Source organism: Sphaeramia orbicularis, chromosome 5 (assembly GCF_902148855.1).
Source record: "Sphaeramia orbicularis chromosome 5, fSphaOr1.1, whole genome shotgun sequence".
NCBI classification, from domain to species: Eukaryota; Metazoa; Chordata; class Actinopteri; order Kurtiformes; family Apogonidae; genus Sphaeramia; species Sphaeramia orbicularis.
This window is the reverse complement of record NC_043961.1, coordinates 4199040-4215040: the sequence shown is the minus strand read 5'-3', so window position 1 is coordinate 4215040 and position 16001 is coordinate 4199040. Positions and strand designations below refer to the sequence as shown.

The following is a 16001-nucleotide window of genomic DNA, read 5'->3' as shown; positions in this document are numbered from 1 at the left end:
AAATCTATTTGGCATTGATATATGCATTTATTATTTTTTAACACTATATTTAGAATATGACAAATAATATAATAGTCAAATATCAATGTATTTGGAATAGATTTAGTTTATTAAAGTTTATTAAATGAACCCAGAATGACAGCAGAAAACTTTGTCACTTTCCAAACATTCACTCTCATAAAACTCCTCAAATGTTTTTTTTTTTTTTTCCCACGTTTTTTCTCATTTCAAAATACATTTTCCTGAAAATATAAGTAATTACCTACCCAAAAATATGTTAGGTGTAGATTATTGTAATTAAATTTTTTGACCAGATGTTAACCTTCCCTTGACTTTGCCCAGATATGCATTTACCCCAGCAATAAGGTGCTGTGCAGGAAAAAGGTGAAAATGACCCTTAAAAGTACTTGAATTTAACCTTGAAGAGTGTGTATGAACTATGTACTTAAATATAACAGTAGAAAAAAGTTTTTTGGTTTTTTTTTCAAACTTTGTTTACACAGTGCCGTGTACAAAATAGATCAACAGCAGTCAACAACAGTAATAAACAATAACAGGTAATGCATAACGCTTGAGACAAGGCAGGAAGAAAGTAAATAATATAAATACATAAATAAGTAACCAAGTAAATTAAATAAATAAATAAAATAAGTTAAAGAATAAACAAGAAAAGAGGGGATAATCAAAGTTTAAAAAAAAAAAAAAGAAAAAATTACAGTTTAAATTCGTTACATAAGGCTTTAGTTTTCACAGCTTTAGAGGCTGTGCAAAATTTAAGTGTCCAAGTAGGATTTAAAGACCACAAAGTTGGGTTTCTGATTGGCAAATTTGCTAGCATGTATATGAAATTTTGCTAATAACGAAATGAGATTAACAATAAACAATTTCTTAACAGGCAAATCATTAATAAAGAAACCAAATAAAATATACTGTAGAAAAAAGTTCCTTACTGTACTGTTTGTTCTTTAATTGAACGTCCATGCTGTACTGCGACATGAGCCTCCTGAATTTACACTAAAACCTTTTTTAATTTATAATGACCAATACAGCCTCTAACAGAATAAATGTGTAGAGAAATGTCTATTCGCATAGGACTGATATTACCACAGGACCTTTGTGTTTTGTGAAATGACGTCAGTAAATTACAGTGGGTTTTTACTACATAAATTACAGACATTGCATCGCAGAGGTCCAAAGGTCTTATGGTGCTGCACTTAAGCCTTAAAATTATAGGAAACCCCGAATGCACATTAAAAAGCAAAAATGAATCATGCAGCCGACTGAAACTCTGCAGATCTTGGACTTTGAAGCACCACAAAATGACATACTTTATCGTGGATTGTATGTTGAGATTCACACGCGGTCCACGGCCTGTCGGTCACTCACTTTAATTGAGCTCAGTGGGAAAACGTTATGTGGCTCCATACAATTTTCCCAGGGGCTCGTGTTGATGTATTGGCGGGAGCGTCACCGGCTGCCGCTGCACATGTGCGAGGTGCCGAGTGGAATTTAAGCACTTGTAAAACAATTTATAGCCCAGTTGTCCTCCCCTTTTCACTCCTGCCACCACATGCAAACTCACATAAATAGAGTTATCCATGCAATGTGTGCAGTCAGGCTATAAGTGTTGACTGTGATACAAATTATCCGCTTTTAATTTTAACCCTTTAACCACTGACGTGTCTGTGGTGAGTGTTCTGAATGTATGATTTATTTTAGATATTCATAAAAATTCATCTGTTTGATCAAAAGGAAAAATTTCAAAATGTGCTGAGAGAATAGACCATACGCTTCCCACAGACATCTGAGCATGCTCAGTACACACCCCACACTGCATGGTCCAATGGGGGCCAAACCACAGAGCAATAAGGGAGACCAACTCGCTGTAAAAGTAGATGTTTAGGCTTTTTTTTGTTGTTTACACCTATCTCCGTATCATTTTTTGTTTTTACGGTTTGCTGTGTTGTCGGGATTTTCCTTCATTTTTTTTTTTATTTTTTTATTTTGTTTTTACTGAGTTTTGACTGTGTAACTGCTTTTTGGAGTTCAACCAGGTGTCAAAAAGCAGCTGGACTGCTTTTTAGAAAAAAAAAACAACAAACAAAAACTACTGAGCCCAAAATTCAAATAATTGTTGCTTATTCTATTAAGAAAAGACTTTATTGATCCCACCATGTGGAAATTTAACAGTTTACAGCAGCAATATGCAACACACCAGTGCAAAAGAAAGGCAGGCAGGAAATAAGTGTTCTTAAAACTATAAAGATTTTAAGTATAAAGTTTTTTTTTTAAATATTTACATAGTGATTGCACATATAAGTGATGTGATATGGGGGTCTTTCTTTTACTTCAGTTGCTTATTTTTTTTTAAATTTTTCTACATTTAGTTTATTTTTTTAAATTTTATTATTATTTTTATTCAATTTTGTTCAGCTTGTGGTTCATTTTCTTCATGTTACTTATTATTTAGTTGGTTCGTTGTTCCTTTTTCATTTAATTGATCACTTTGGTGGTTTTTGTTCATTTTGTTGCGTATTTTATTCTTTTTTTTTTTTTTTTTTTTTTTTTTTTTTTTTTGACCATGTAACTGCTTTTTGGATTTCAATTAGGTACCAAAAAAGAGCTGGACTGATTTAGAAAAAAAGGGCCCCAAAATCAAAACTACTGTTCCAGCTCACAGTTCATGTTCAGCATCCTTAATCTCTTATCGATGTACATTCTGAGTGCCTTATTCAGTCAAAACCTGTCAAACTTCAGTTCCTTCTTATCTTTTTCTGTTATTCCACCCTGTTTTGACCCTAAAACGACTGCCAGCTTTTATGACGCCCGTTTCATTGAAATATCTCAGGGGTTAAAGGGTTAATTTGAACGTCTTTTTTTTTTTTTTTTTTTTTTAAACTAGGAGATTCTCCCAAACCACTCTTTCTAATACTAGGTTTAATTTTTCCGCGTTAGACGTGTTACCTGAACTACAGTTGTCCGTGTCACCCGAGGCTTCTTCATACACTCTGCTAAATGAGTCCAGGAAACTGTAGAAGTGGCACCAGTGTCCAGTTCTGTGGAGCCTAACGGTGGCGTCCAATGATTCACACTGAGGTGACTTGTAGATGAATCACAGGAAAGACCCCCGCTCCCTTCCCCAAAGTACACTGACACATCGAATGAAAATGTCCGGGCAAATGTTGAAATACTATTGCATTTCCATTCATTTATTGCTCACTGAAAGCCCTGTTTACTCTATTTTTTGTTGTTTTGTTTCTCTCTGGTCCACTTTCTGTGCACGTAGTTTCTATTCTTTTCCTCTTTGCTCTGGTTTTCCACGGCGCTGTGGAATCCAGTTTTATTATGGGGCATTTTCTGTGCTGTCACTTTGTCCTGTCAGTATGTAACCTGACACAACGTGTGTTCTTCCTCCACAGGAACAGGAAAGTGGTGAACTACTCACAATTCAACGAGTCTGACGATGCAGGTAAATGTCTATGTGCTAACAGATGTGGGCGGTGTCTCTTTTCACCTTGTATCATATTCTATATCACAATATCAATATGCTGTATACATTATTCAGTTGGATTTCATTGAATTTAGCCCAGCATCATCAACTGGTTTCACAATCCATGTAATATACGACAGCTGTCTATTGATGCTGGGTTGAGTAAGATAAATACCCTTTAAAGGGCTCATATTTTGCTAAACCCACTTTTATTAGTCTTTGGTTCATTCATTTGTGTATTTGGACCCTAATAGTTCATACAGTTTGAATTTGAACCCTCCTCCTCCTCCTCCAACCCCGTTTCAATTCCTGCTTAATTTGTTACATTTTATAGCTAGTTACGTCACGACATTTGCACATGTAAGGTCCAGACTTCCGACGAACATTTCTCAGAGTACGACATAATTGTTTATCATCAGCAGCGGTTGTAGTCCAAACTGAAAATATGTCCAAACTTTGAGCCGATTACCTAAAATGTTCAGTTGTTGGTTGAACGGGACAGAGCAGCACAGTCAACAACCTGGAGGGGGCGGGGCCTGAAGTGTCTCCTGTGCATTTAAAGGGCCAGCGCTCCAAACCACCTTTCTGGTGTCATTACTCAGAAATAGGGTTGAAGATGGACCTGTGGAGTTGAATGAATGAAGAATTCAGAGCCAAGCAGAGCCTTTACAGTTTATGCAGAGTACAGGGAAATGTTTGAAAAAGTATATTCCATTTAAAAAAAAAAAAAAAAAAAAAAAGCAAAATATCACTCCTTTAACAGGAAGGGAAAACGTACATGGTGATATACATGAAATTCAAAACACAAAGACAGAATCCAGCCCATTAAATACATGACCCTTCCAGTACTTGCATTAAATATTACCACATATCAGTCAATATCAAAACAATTTCTGTGTAATCATGAAATTCTGTTGCAACCAATAATGTAACAAGTTTACTTGGTGGTGACACACACACACACACAAAAAAAAAAAATCAGTCAAAATCTATAAATCATGTTCTCCCGTTAGAATTGATGGGATTGGATCTGTCAGTACAATAATAATGATAATAATAATAAGTGGTTCCAGGCACAACAAACCCCGCCCCTCGCACGCATTGTATCTTATTTTGGCATCGATACAGCTGATGTCACATCTATGTATGTGCTGATGTCAGCATATCAACTGCCTCTATATATGTGCCAAGTTTGAAGTAAATTGAAACAAAACTGATCTTTTTATAGACATTTGAGATGTCGCCCATTATAAGTAAATGGGAGGGGAAAAAAAGATTTAAAAAACTTAAAAAAAAAACTTAAACTTAAAAACTTAAAATTTAAAAACAACCAGATACACTTAACAGTAATGAGTGATAGAATATTTCTCCATAATTGAAATGATGAATTTACATATCTATGCAAATAAAATTCCACTACCAAAACCCATCCACTATACCTATTTTTGATGAGCAAACTGCAAAAAAAAATCTTTACTGTCGAAGAAAAGCAGTCCTTTTTATGTACTATTGCATTATTGGCTGCAGTAATTACATTTTTAAAGGATTTTCTTAATGTGAAGCCATTCACGTAATTAGTAGCCAAGTTATTGCCTCACACATTTTATTATAATATTGCCAAGTTATAATATTATTGGACTCATTGCAATTTAAATGGGCAAAATTGTAACATTATTGGCAGGTATTATGTTCTTGGTTTCTACAAAGCTTCTACAGATAATAAATAACAAAAAGCTAACATGTAATATAGCTAGACATAATTGTTAAAACACTGTGACAAAGTGGTGAAAAGTCACCATTTGTCATAAATGTGATATTGTAAATCTGTCGGGGGGTTCATTGTGTAGAAATATGAGTCACAATATTCTGTCAAAACACATGAAATGCTGGTTTTACAAAACCGACAATAACAACTTCAGTTTCCAACAAGTAACACATGCTGTCACATCACGAGCAAAAGCATTTAATTTGAAAAACACAGTATCATACAATGGATTTCTGTAGAAAGTCACAGGTGGTCGAATTGTTTCCAAAGCAGAGCATTTGCAAAGTCAAAACCACCAGATGAATTTGTACCAGCCTGTTGCTATGTGGGAGGGATACTGTCAAAATGACCAGTTTAAAAAAAAAAAAAGACTTAAATTATTCAGCAAAAAAAAGTGTTTATTAATACAGTATGTTTCATACATGATGGAAAATCATTGTGTTTTACATAAATGGAAATAAACCAAAAAGCTTGAACCAAAAAAGAGTAAAATATTACATGTAATTGTAACAGGGAAGAAAATGCATAAAAATCATAATATAGGGTGTGGATCCTTAAAAAGTGACTCAATTAAGGCCTTGATTATCCATAAAATTGGAAATTCCTCCTTAAATGGGAAACTTCAAATTTGACCAAAGATGCCTTGAAAAATGTCATAAATTAAGCTTCATTAGACCTGCAGATACCCCGTTTGTATATTTAGCATATCATTTGTATATTTTTAGGCATTTTTGTGTATTTTAGCATATATTTGGTTTATTTTAGCAAATTTTAGTGTTAATTTTTAGTGTATTTTACTGCATTTTTACGTGTTTTTTTTTTTTGTGTAGTTTTTGTGCATGTTGGCGTATAATAACTCCAACAGTCATTCATGGGTGGAGGGGTTCAGGTATGAGCTTTAGCAGTTTGAACATCAGTAGCAGAAACATTAGTCATGGACAAATGGAAATGTAACATTAGTGGATTGAAGCATGGCTAAGACTGGTTCAACATAATAACTATGAGGCCTGTTGAACTGTTATTTATCTGAATGGAAGGTCTGAACTTTGACCAAAGACGCCTTAAAAAGTGTCTTAAAATGTCATAAATTCAGCTTCATCAGACCTGCAGATACTGGTTATAGAGCTCATTATAGACAAATAAAAGTAGAATTATTTCAACCTGTATTTAAAAACATCCACATTCGGGGTAAATCTAAACTCTACTGGCTGTTTGTTGTAGTTTTTAAATGCCCCTTCTCTGTTTTCAGTCTGGACTGTACTATGAAAAGTCTTTCTTAAAGCTCAAGATAACGTCCTCAAATGTCATATTTGATCCAAAGCCAAAGATTTTCCATGTACTGTCACAGGGGAGGAAAGGAGGAAATACTTGGCCAATAGGGACATAAAAAAAATGACAGTTCTTCTTCTTTTCATTTCTTTGTTTTCTTTTTATCATTTACTTCCTTCATAGCAAAGAAATCTCCATTATAAATATTAAAATAGTTTTTTTGAACACTTTCAGTGCCATGGGCCGATTACATCGGCTTTACGAAAACAACCTGTAAAGTGCCACGGGCCGATCAGATCGGCTTTGGAGAACACGCCACATTTGTGTACAAACAAACCATCCACCCCCATTTCTTTCTCACATTTCGATGACGTTCTTTCTGTGTCCCCCTTTTGAGACCAAGCAGACGGGAATTTGAGGTCACGCGACCGAATAATATTTTTATATCTTTTTAATGTTTCTTATTCTCCGGTGTTTCATCAGAGGGAGCCCTCCATGCCGGGGGGCGGCTGTGGACTCCGGGGGCTGTGGCGCCTTCTCTCACTGGGGTCCGCTCCTTTTTGGTGGGTGGGGGTCCCAGTTGGCCCTCTCCCACTAGTTGGGATGCGGGGCTGTGTTGCTGGTGCCTGGTCGCCGGGGTCGGCGGCTGCCTCCTGGTGCGGATGGCTCCCTGAGACAGCACCTCCTAAACTGATGTTTTACTTTTACTTGTACATTTTTGTTCTGGTCTACCCGTGCTCAGTCAGTCTTCTTAAGTATGTGTGAGCTTGTGGGTTTGCATGTATGTGTGTGTGTGTGTGTGTGTGTGTGTGCGTGTGTGTGTGCGGGTGGGTGTGGGTGGGGGGCGGTACTGATTTTTAAACTGATATGTAAAGCACTTTGTGCTACAGTTTTTAATGTATGAAAAGCGCTATATAAATAAAAATTATTATTATTATTAATTATGCAAATTACGATCAATAATGAATCGGCTGCGTCCGGTGCGTTTTGAATCTAATTAGCAATCGGTCGGATGTTACCAAGCGGTTTCCTGCAGGATTCTTCAAATATTATAAAAACGACGCGAAATACTGAAAAACGGCCAAATTCTGTGGCACTTTTAAGGCTTATTAGCCCCTTAACTGTCTGGCACTTAAAGAGTTAATCTGTACAAACACCGATATAAAAATGGCTAATTTCTGAAAAAATCCATAATATTACACAGATATATATCTACCACAACCATTAATGAAAATGAACCTTATATATACAATATCTGACTGATGTTATCTGTGTGTTCCTAGTGGAAAGACGCAAAATATTGACATTTAAGATGCTGGAATCCCTGAAATTATACTTCTGCTTAAAAAATACTCAGTGTGGTTATCAAAATAGCTGTGGATTAATTTAACAGTTGACAACTAATCATCTCTATTGAAAATAAGTAGCTGCAATTACGTTTATTTTGACAAGAACAATACATGTGGACATTATTATATGACTAAAAGTAAACAGATATACTTTAATGCAGTCTGATACAGGTCGACTAATGAGTCTAATTGTCCTTTTACGATTTTTGCTGCATATTAATAGTCAGATGGGATAAGTCTACTAGTGTAGATGAGTGTAAGTGATGGAACAGAAGCATTAGAATGCGCTGCTCCATATGGAAAGACCTGGTGTATGAGGAACACTGGTCTTCTTGTCTCCGCTGTGTGTTCTGTTGGTCCAAACCCGGGTAGGCGGCGGCGGCGGCCTGATGTCAGCAGACAAAGGAGTAGGAAGAGTCCGGACAAGGCCTAGCATTTTTCTCCTGTTTCTGTGGTCACGTTACTTAAAAACATGTTTATTTTTCTATTTGACACAGTCGCAGAAAAAATGATTAGACCATCAAAAGTCATCAGAAACAATGGTTATGCAATCAAGTACTAACTCCTGTGTGTACCATGCGACTAAAACAGACAGAAAAGAAAACATGGAATACCTGAAAGCACTGTTTTTGTCAGTTAATGCCATAGATATTGATCTGAGAACTGAAGTGATTTGGGTTATTGTCAAGAAAACATGTTAAATGGATAGATATCAGCTCTGAAATTAAACTACTGTGAACTATTTTTTGTTATCATTATATTTGTCCAAACACATGTACCTTTAGTTGTACCAGGCTTTAAAAAGAACAAGAAATTGAAGAAAACAAGGGGTGGTCTAATAATTTTTTCCACGACTGTATAATATCCACAGCAGTATGACTGATACAAGAGTTATTTTCTAATTGTCAAGTACAGGGGTGTCAAACATACGGCTCGTGAGCCAAAACCGGGCTGACAAAGGGTCCAGTCTGACCCGTAGGATCATGGGATTTGGGGCTCCTTGTGATTTCTTGTTTTTATTTTTTTAGGCTCTTTTAGATTTTTCACGGCTTTATAAATTACATTTTATTACCATGGGTGCAAGAAAATATCGGTTCTGCAATACATTGCGATATTTCATTTCACAATACTGTATCGGTATTAAAAAGTACTGTATCGATATTTTTAGGTATTTATTCAGATGTAGATATTGTGGAGGTTCATTTTAGTTTTTTGTTTTTCTTTTTTGTTTATATTTTATTTATTATTATTTAGCACTCTTTTCTTAAATAATGTTAGTTCCTTTGTTGGGATTGAACAAAAATAATGTTATGATGTTCGTTCTGAACTAATAGAATATGAACATTTGAACAGGATCTTAAATGATATTTTACAGACATTACAGTTTAAGTTTGAACACAGGAACATTTTGTGATATAGCATTAGATCCTGTTGGGATCAAATAAAAATGTGTTTAGTATTTGTGCAGATTTCTGGTGAAATTCAATTCTTCAAGGAAATAATCATTTAAAAAAAAAAAAAAAAAGGCCTTTTTAACAGTATCATGATACATCGTGATATATCGTATCGTGATCCTAGTATTGTGATTTATATCGTATCGCATCGCCAGATTCTTGCCAATACCCTATTATATACCCTACACTATTTATTACCCCGCCCCCCGAAGGGGAGGCAAGGGGTATTGTTTTTGGTTCGGTTTGTATGTTTTACACTCTAGCAGCAAAACTATTGGTTGAATTCATACCAAATTGGGTTTGTCAGTGACCCTTAATAGATGTCAATACATTTTAGGAAAAGTAAGTTCAAGTTTTTAATGAATTTCTTTAAATCTTTTTTTTTTCTCCATTCACTTGTAATGGGTGAAATTTCAAATGTCTATAAAAACATCAATTTTGCTTCAATTTACTTCAAACTTGCCACATATATAGAGGCAAATGATACACTGACATCAGCACATGCATAGACGTGATGACATCAGCTGGATTGATGCCAAACTAAGATACAATTCATGTGAGGGGCGGAGTTTGTTGTGCCTGGAACCTATTATTATTATTATTATTATTATTATTATTATTATTATTGTTGTAGTGACAGATCCAATCCCATCAAGTCTAACGGGAGAACATGATTTATAGATTTCAACTGATTTTTAATTTATTTTTTGTGTGTGTGTGTGTCACCACCAAGTAAAAATTGGACCCATTTTAATGCGCCACGTCTCTTCTGAATATTCTGACATTAAAATGACATTTCACAGATGCATGGATTGTGAGAAAACTGACTTTATTTGAGCCCTGTCTCTGACTCTGCAATGAACTCTCACAAGAATTTGCAACACAAATCCCATCTGAAGGAGACAGAAATAAACAGAAAATTGAAGCAAATGATTATGATAAAATAATGTTAGTTTCCTGAAAAAAGTAAATAGTTTCATATCATTGGTGAAGCGTGTAATGCACTGTCCTTCTAAATATTTTTTTGCCTCAAGTTTGTAGAAGATGTAGATGCTTTTAAGACAATTATTATTACCTTAATTATCATATTAATGAACAGAAATGTGAAAAAGCTCAATTGGGTTATCAACAACATAAAGCAATTCAAACTTTTATTCTGTCAAATCAAGAAAAGTTATTAAGTTTTGATGCTAGTTTGATTCTGCATTGATTTCATTTTAATTTGTTTTCATTAGTGTCCAAAGATTTACAAAGCATTTTATTTTTTTTTTTTAACCATTATAACATTTAGGGGCCGTTTACACGGCGTAGGATTCAGTCGACTCTGGGAAGATTTCATCGCGGATTAGCCTTCTGTTAACATGGAAACGGTGCCTAGAGTGCCTGAATCCGGAAACTTTTGATACCAGGGTCCAGGGTGGAATGTTATCGATACGCTCCGCATTTCAGCTCCGTGTTAACGCGAATCGGAGCGTTCCGGGGTTAAATATGACGTCACCGCATGCGCGCGCAGCCAAGAACCGCCAGTTAACTCACTCCAGGCCAGTTGGTGGCGGTAATGCGCCTCCAAGCTGGTTTGCCAGCCTGTATGACACAAACCTGCAGAAAAAGAAGGAACAACCACAACAACAATGGCCGGTTTCAGAACAACATGCGTGCTGCTAACTGTGCTCAGCTCATCTGTCCAGACAAAGAAGTCCTGCGTCTTTGTACGACCACTCGCCATTGTTGTTTGTAAATAGTGTTGTCCGCCTCTTCTTCTTCTTCTCCTCATTTAGAGGCTGTCTAAACCGGAAATCGTTTGTGCGCAGGCGCGTGTTTTACCGCCACTGTTTCACTACAGCTCTACATTGCCAGCTACTGGTCTGGCATGGCCACTACAGCGTATTCAGCCGTCCTCGCGGACTCATGTTAACGCAGATCGTTATCATAGCGGCTTCGTCTTAACGCGGAATGATTTTATAACGCAAAGGAGAAATCTTTGCGGAGTATTGCCGTGTAAACGTACCCTTAGACACAACCTAAGTCATTTCTGGAACCAGTTAAGGTGAAATCCGTGTAGAAAGCGTCAAAAATTAAGTAAAAACTTTTTTTCCCAGATGCAGGGATTTCAGTCGGTTTAGTGGAGTTTACTTTTAAAGCTTTTTGGAATTTCTGGAGACCTTCTAAAATGTATCTACACATTAGCAATAAAAAATGTGTAAAATAAGCTGAAGTGTTCATATTTCTTAAATGAAAGGAGTGATATTTAGCTTTTTTTAAATGGAACTGTAAATGCTCTGCTTGGGTCTGAATTCTTCATTAATTCAACTCCACAGCCTATTTAACCCTATTTCTGAGTAATGACACCAGAAAGGTGGTTTGGAGCGCTGGCCCTTTAAATGCACATGACCCCACCCCCTCCAGGTTGTTGACTGTGTGCTCTTTCCCGTTCAGCCATTTGTGTTCATTAATACAACCAACAACTGAACATTTTTGGTAATCTGCTCGAAGTTTGGACATATTTTCAGTATGGATTACTGCTGCTGATAAACAATGATGTCATACTCTGAGAAATGTTCGTCGGATGTCTGGACCGTATATGTGCAAATGTTTTGACATAGCTAGTTATTAAGCTGGAACTAAAACAGGTTGTAGAAATCCACTCGATTTTTGCCATAATGAATATAAAGATGGCTTTGCAGCACCTGGAGGGTTCAAATTCAAACTTTATTAACTATTAGAGTCCAAATACACAAATAAATGAACCACAGACTAATAAAAGTGGGTTTAGAGAAATATGAGCCCTTTAAAAACATTAAACAACCTTGTGGAAGGAGTACCAGACACTAACTCTTCCACAAACACCTCCATCTAAACAGGGAAAACCCTCCACACATTAGTCATCAACCAGTGTGTTGTCAGAGCGTGGACACGCACTGACCGCAGTGTTTTGACTGTGAAGAGCCTCTCAGTGCAGGTCAGAACAGCACAGGGAAGGCAAAGATTTCCAGGAATAAAATGACAACTTTGATTGGATTTTTCCTCAAAGCAGGTGCATCTCTAAAAACCTGACATGTGTCTTTTCCTCCAGATGAGGAGTATGGTGACAGTAAGCCGAAGAAGGTGCGCACAGCCCCTCGGGAGCCCAAGCACAAGCGCTCAAAGAACTCACAGGATGACAGGTGAGTAACAGGAATTACAAATGCGAAAATAACGAAATTACAAATGTGTTGTGCGTAGTGAAATGAAAAATGCCCTTTCACACAGTTTATCATGACCTGCTACTTGGACAAAAGAGTTTTGGTCATGTTTGTTCATCTGCTACTGTATTTATTTTTTCAAGGTCAAATTTATTTATAGAGCACATTTAAAACAACACAAAGTTCTGTACAAAGTTGTGGTTACAAATACAATATATACTAAAACTAGTAAAATAAGAATAAACACAAGATATACTAAAACTGATAAAATAAGAATAAATACGAGATATTACTAAAACCGATAAAAACAGATACACAGTAGTAGAATAAATAGCATCTAAAACACAAGCAGAAGATAAAACAATTAAAATCCACATGCTTGTATTAAAAGCCAGTGCAAACAAGTGTCTTTAACCCATAAAGACCCAAACATCCACCACCGATCAAAATCATCTACTGATCTAAACTGTTTAATACCTGTTGATCCACTAATCCTATCAATACATGTAAATAATCGGTGTAAAATGCAGTTCTTCATCTTCTCATGGTCATCAGATATGACCCATTTGGACGTTCAGAGGCTCCGTAGTTACCATGGAAACACGGTCATCTTCCACAACAATAATTCACCAGTAAAACCCATGGAGTTGGATCAATGACAGTGGATGGACACACTTGTTTTTAGTTCAGTTATTGATATCTTTGCTGAAAAAGTTTTTTACATACATCCATAAAATGAGTCCAGGGTGCTCCAAAGCTAAAACATTTGTTCCACCTGCTACATGTTCTATCCTGAAGAACAAATCCCATGACCCCCCTGGCAAGCCTTCACGCCTGATATTGAAACACATGTTCTATGTCGACAGTGCCTTGCACCTGTTGCCACAACGAGAGGAAACACAACTAATTAGTTTGACCATTTACATCGGCACCACACAGCTATTATATCCTCCTGAATATTTTTTCATATCGCAATATATATCACAGGGTTTTAAAAAAAAAATCGCAATGTCGTTTTTTTCTAATATCGTGCAGCCTTGTTTTGAGGATTGTTTTTTGTAAAGTTTTTGGCAAATTATGTATACTATAAATGTTCAACATCATCAGCTAACAGCAGCAGAACATTAATAAAAGCACCGTTTATCATTCGCCGTGAATAATTTGTTGCTCTCCGCCATTTTTCAAAGGTTATTTTCATCTCAGCAGCTCCTGAATAAAATTTTTTCCCCAGTTCTCCAGTAGAAAAAAAAACAGCGTGTGGGTGCGTTCATGTGCAATTTAGCATTTAAATCTAGCATTTACCATCATTCCCATAGCATGTGAAGGCAGGATAAGTTCCTGATAAAGAGGTTAATTATAATCGCCTGCTGGAAGGCACGACTCACTGATGGGAGCTGATAAAAGTCAGAGGCTTCTGTAGAAAAACACTTAAACACTGAAGCAGGGTTTGACCGTAAGTAAGACTGCGCCGAACTGATACAGACGGCAGCTATTGATCCAGTATCGACTCTTTAATAGTGACGGGAACTTCAAATTAAAAACACTATGTAAGAAGTAGTTGATTATTTGATTTTTAGGGGCATTCATCTCTGTCCTCTATTATATCAGCTGATGTTGTGGTTATAAAGTAAAGATTTTTAGCATGGCTTAGAAGTGGCTGCTGGGTAATATGCAGTACGTTTAAGCCACAGCTAAGTAACTATTGAGCAAAGAACAGCAAAAAACGGCATTTAACCATGTGATGCACATACATACAACAGGAAAAGACACAATGTAGGTGCATCATTGAGCCTGCTTACACGACCATAAAAATTATAAAATTGAATTAGACCATTGTAACAATCAGATCTGACACATTTACATGCTCTGCAGAAATGGTATAATAGGAAAAACCCTATGTTAACCCCACAAACATAATAAACCGCAAATGTAATAAAAATTTGCAGCTTTTAACGTAATAATCCCACAAACATGATAATAGTTGCCCACCATAAACGTAATACCTCATTTCCCACAAACGTAATAATTTTAGAGAATAACATAATTTATTTATTTATTTTTTGGTGAGAATTACATTTGTGGAACAGCAAAAATCTTCAGTTCCCAAAATTGTAATAACTTCCCACAAATGTAATAAATTAGTACATCATATACATTTAAGTAATGCGTGCATGAATATTCATTCATCTTTCTTTTTCTTCTCATTTATTCTGTCCTTTGGATACTTGCCTTTTTAGAATGATCAGATGTTGCAGTTACATCACATGGTACTAATTCGAGATTGATAGGTGTTTAATTATAAATACAAGTGGAAGAACAAAACAGAATGGGCAAAAATGTTGTAAAGGTTTTGTTATAAAAGCTTCAGTATGAACTGGATATTTTTTATTCTCATTAAGTTTAATAGAAACCTATGTCTGAACCATGTAAATAAAATGTCTGGATAAGATTATAACAATCGAGAAGGTAGGAGCACACTGGAAAAATTAGGTATTTCGCTTGTGGTAGGCGACTGTTATTACATTTGTGGGATTATTATGATAAAAGCTGTAAATTTTTATTATGTTTGTGGTTTATTATGTTTGTGGGGTTAACACCCTGTTTCAGACGTTTCAGCCCATTATTGGATTTCATTTGTTATATGTAGTCTTGTAGATTCAAACATCCTGTTGTCGTCTTCTGCTCACATTTGACTAGTAAAATTATCTTCAACATCAGGATTTCTTTGTCATTCTGCATACACCAAGGATGCAGTACAGATTTAAAAAATCATCCATGGTTCTCTCTAAAAAATAATAGGCACATACAGGGTTCCTGTGGTGTCTTAAAAAGTCTTAAGTCTTGAATTTATAAATCTGCATTTAATACCTTAAAATGTCTTTAAAAGATATTACATTTCACATGGTACGACTTAAGTTATGTTGCCATAAACTTGTTCACTATATTGTGTTTAAATGTGTTTAGGAAATGTCTAAGCTTCAAAGAAAGTATCGTTCTGCTCAGTTCCACCTGTTCCAACCTGACAATTTATATTGAAATTAGGAACCAATTATTGTGAACGTTGCAGCCCCCGGTGAGAAATGATCATCGAACATTCAGCCCAACACACATGCAGCTGTTAGTCACGTGCACGTCGCCCAAGAAAGCTAACTTTGTATGGTCAAGGGCATTAGATTCTGTTCTGAGTAGTCTCATAAAGGTCTTAAATTTAACTTGTAGGAACCCTGTGCATATTAAAAACTTAATAATGTAGTGCAATCACAGGATTACACCATAAGTTACAGCAGTGTCTTTTAAATATACAAACATGTGCAAATTTTTCAGTAGATTTATCTCTCACCATTTATAGTCATTCATATATTTTCTGAGGTTTGGTCCCATGTGGCTCAGTGGAAAGGGGCGGGACTTGTCTTTGTAAACAACATAGCAGGGTTGAGCTGGATCCACATGAGGCAATAGGCCTGTTGTTATGTCAAGGCTCAGGTGCATCGT

At 36.0% G+C, this 16001-nt stretch overlaps 1 protein-coding gene across 1 annotated transcript in view; it reads left to right on the top strand.

Annotated features, from left to right (window-relative positions):
* The window catches only part of nucks1a (nuclear casein kinase and cyclin-dependent kinase substrate 1a), a 43702-nt gene that overhangs the window by 11487 nt on the left and 16214 nt on the right, over positions 1 to 16001 (top strand). The window contains exons 2-3 of the mRNA XM_030134363.1: positions 3420 to 3469; positions 12401 to 12491. Coding sequence (XP_029990223.1) covers positions 3420 to 3469; positions 12401 to 12491 — 141 coding nt within the window. The remainder of the gene's footprint in view (positions 1 to 3419; positions 3470 to 12400; positions 12492 to 16001) is intronic.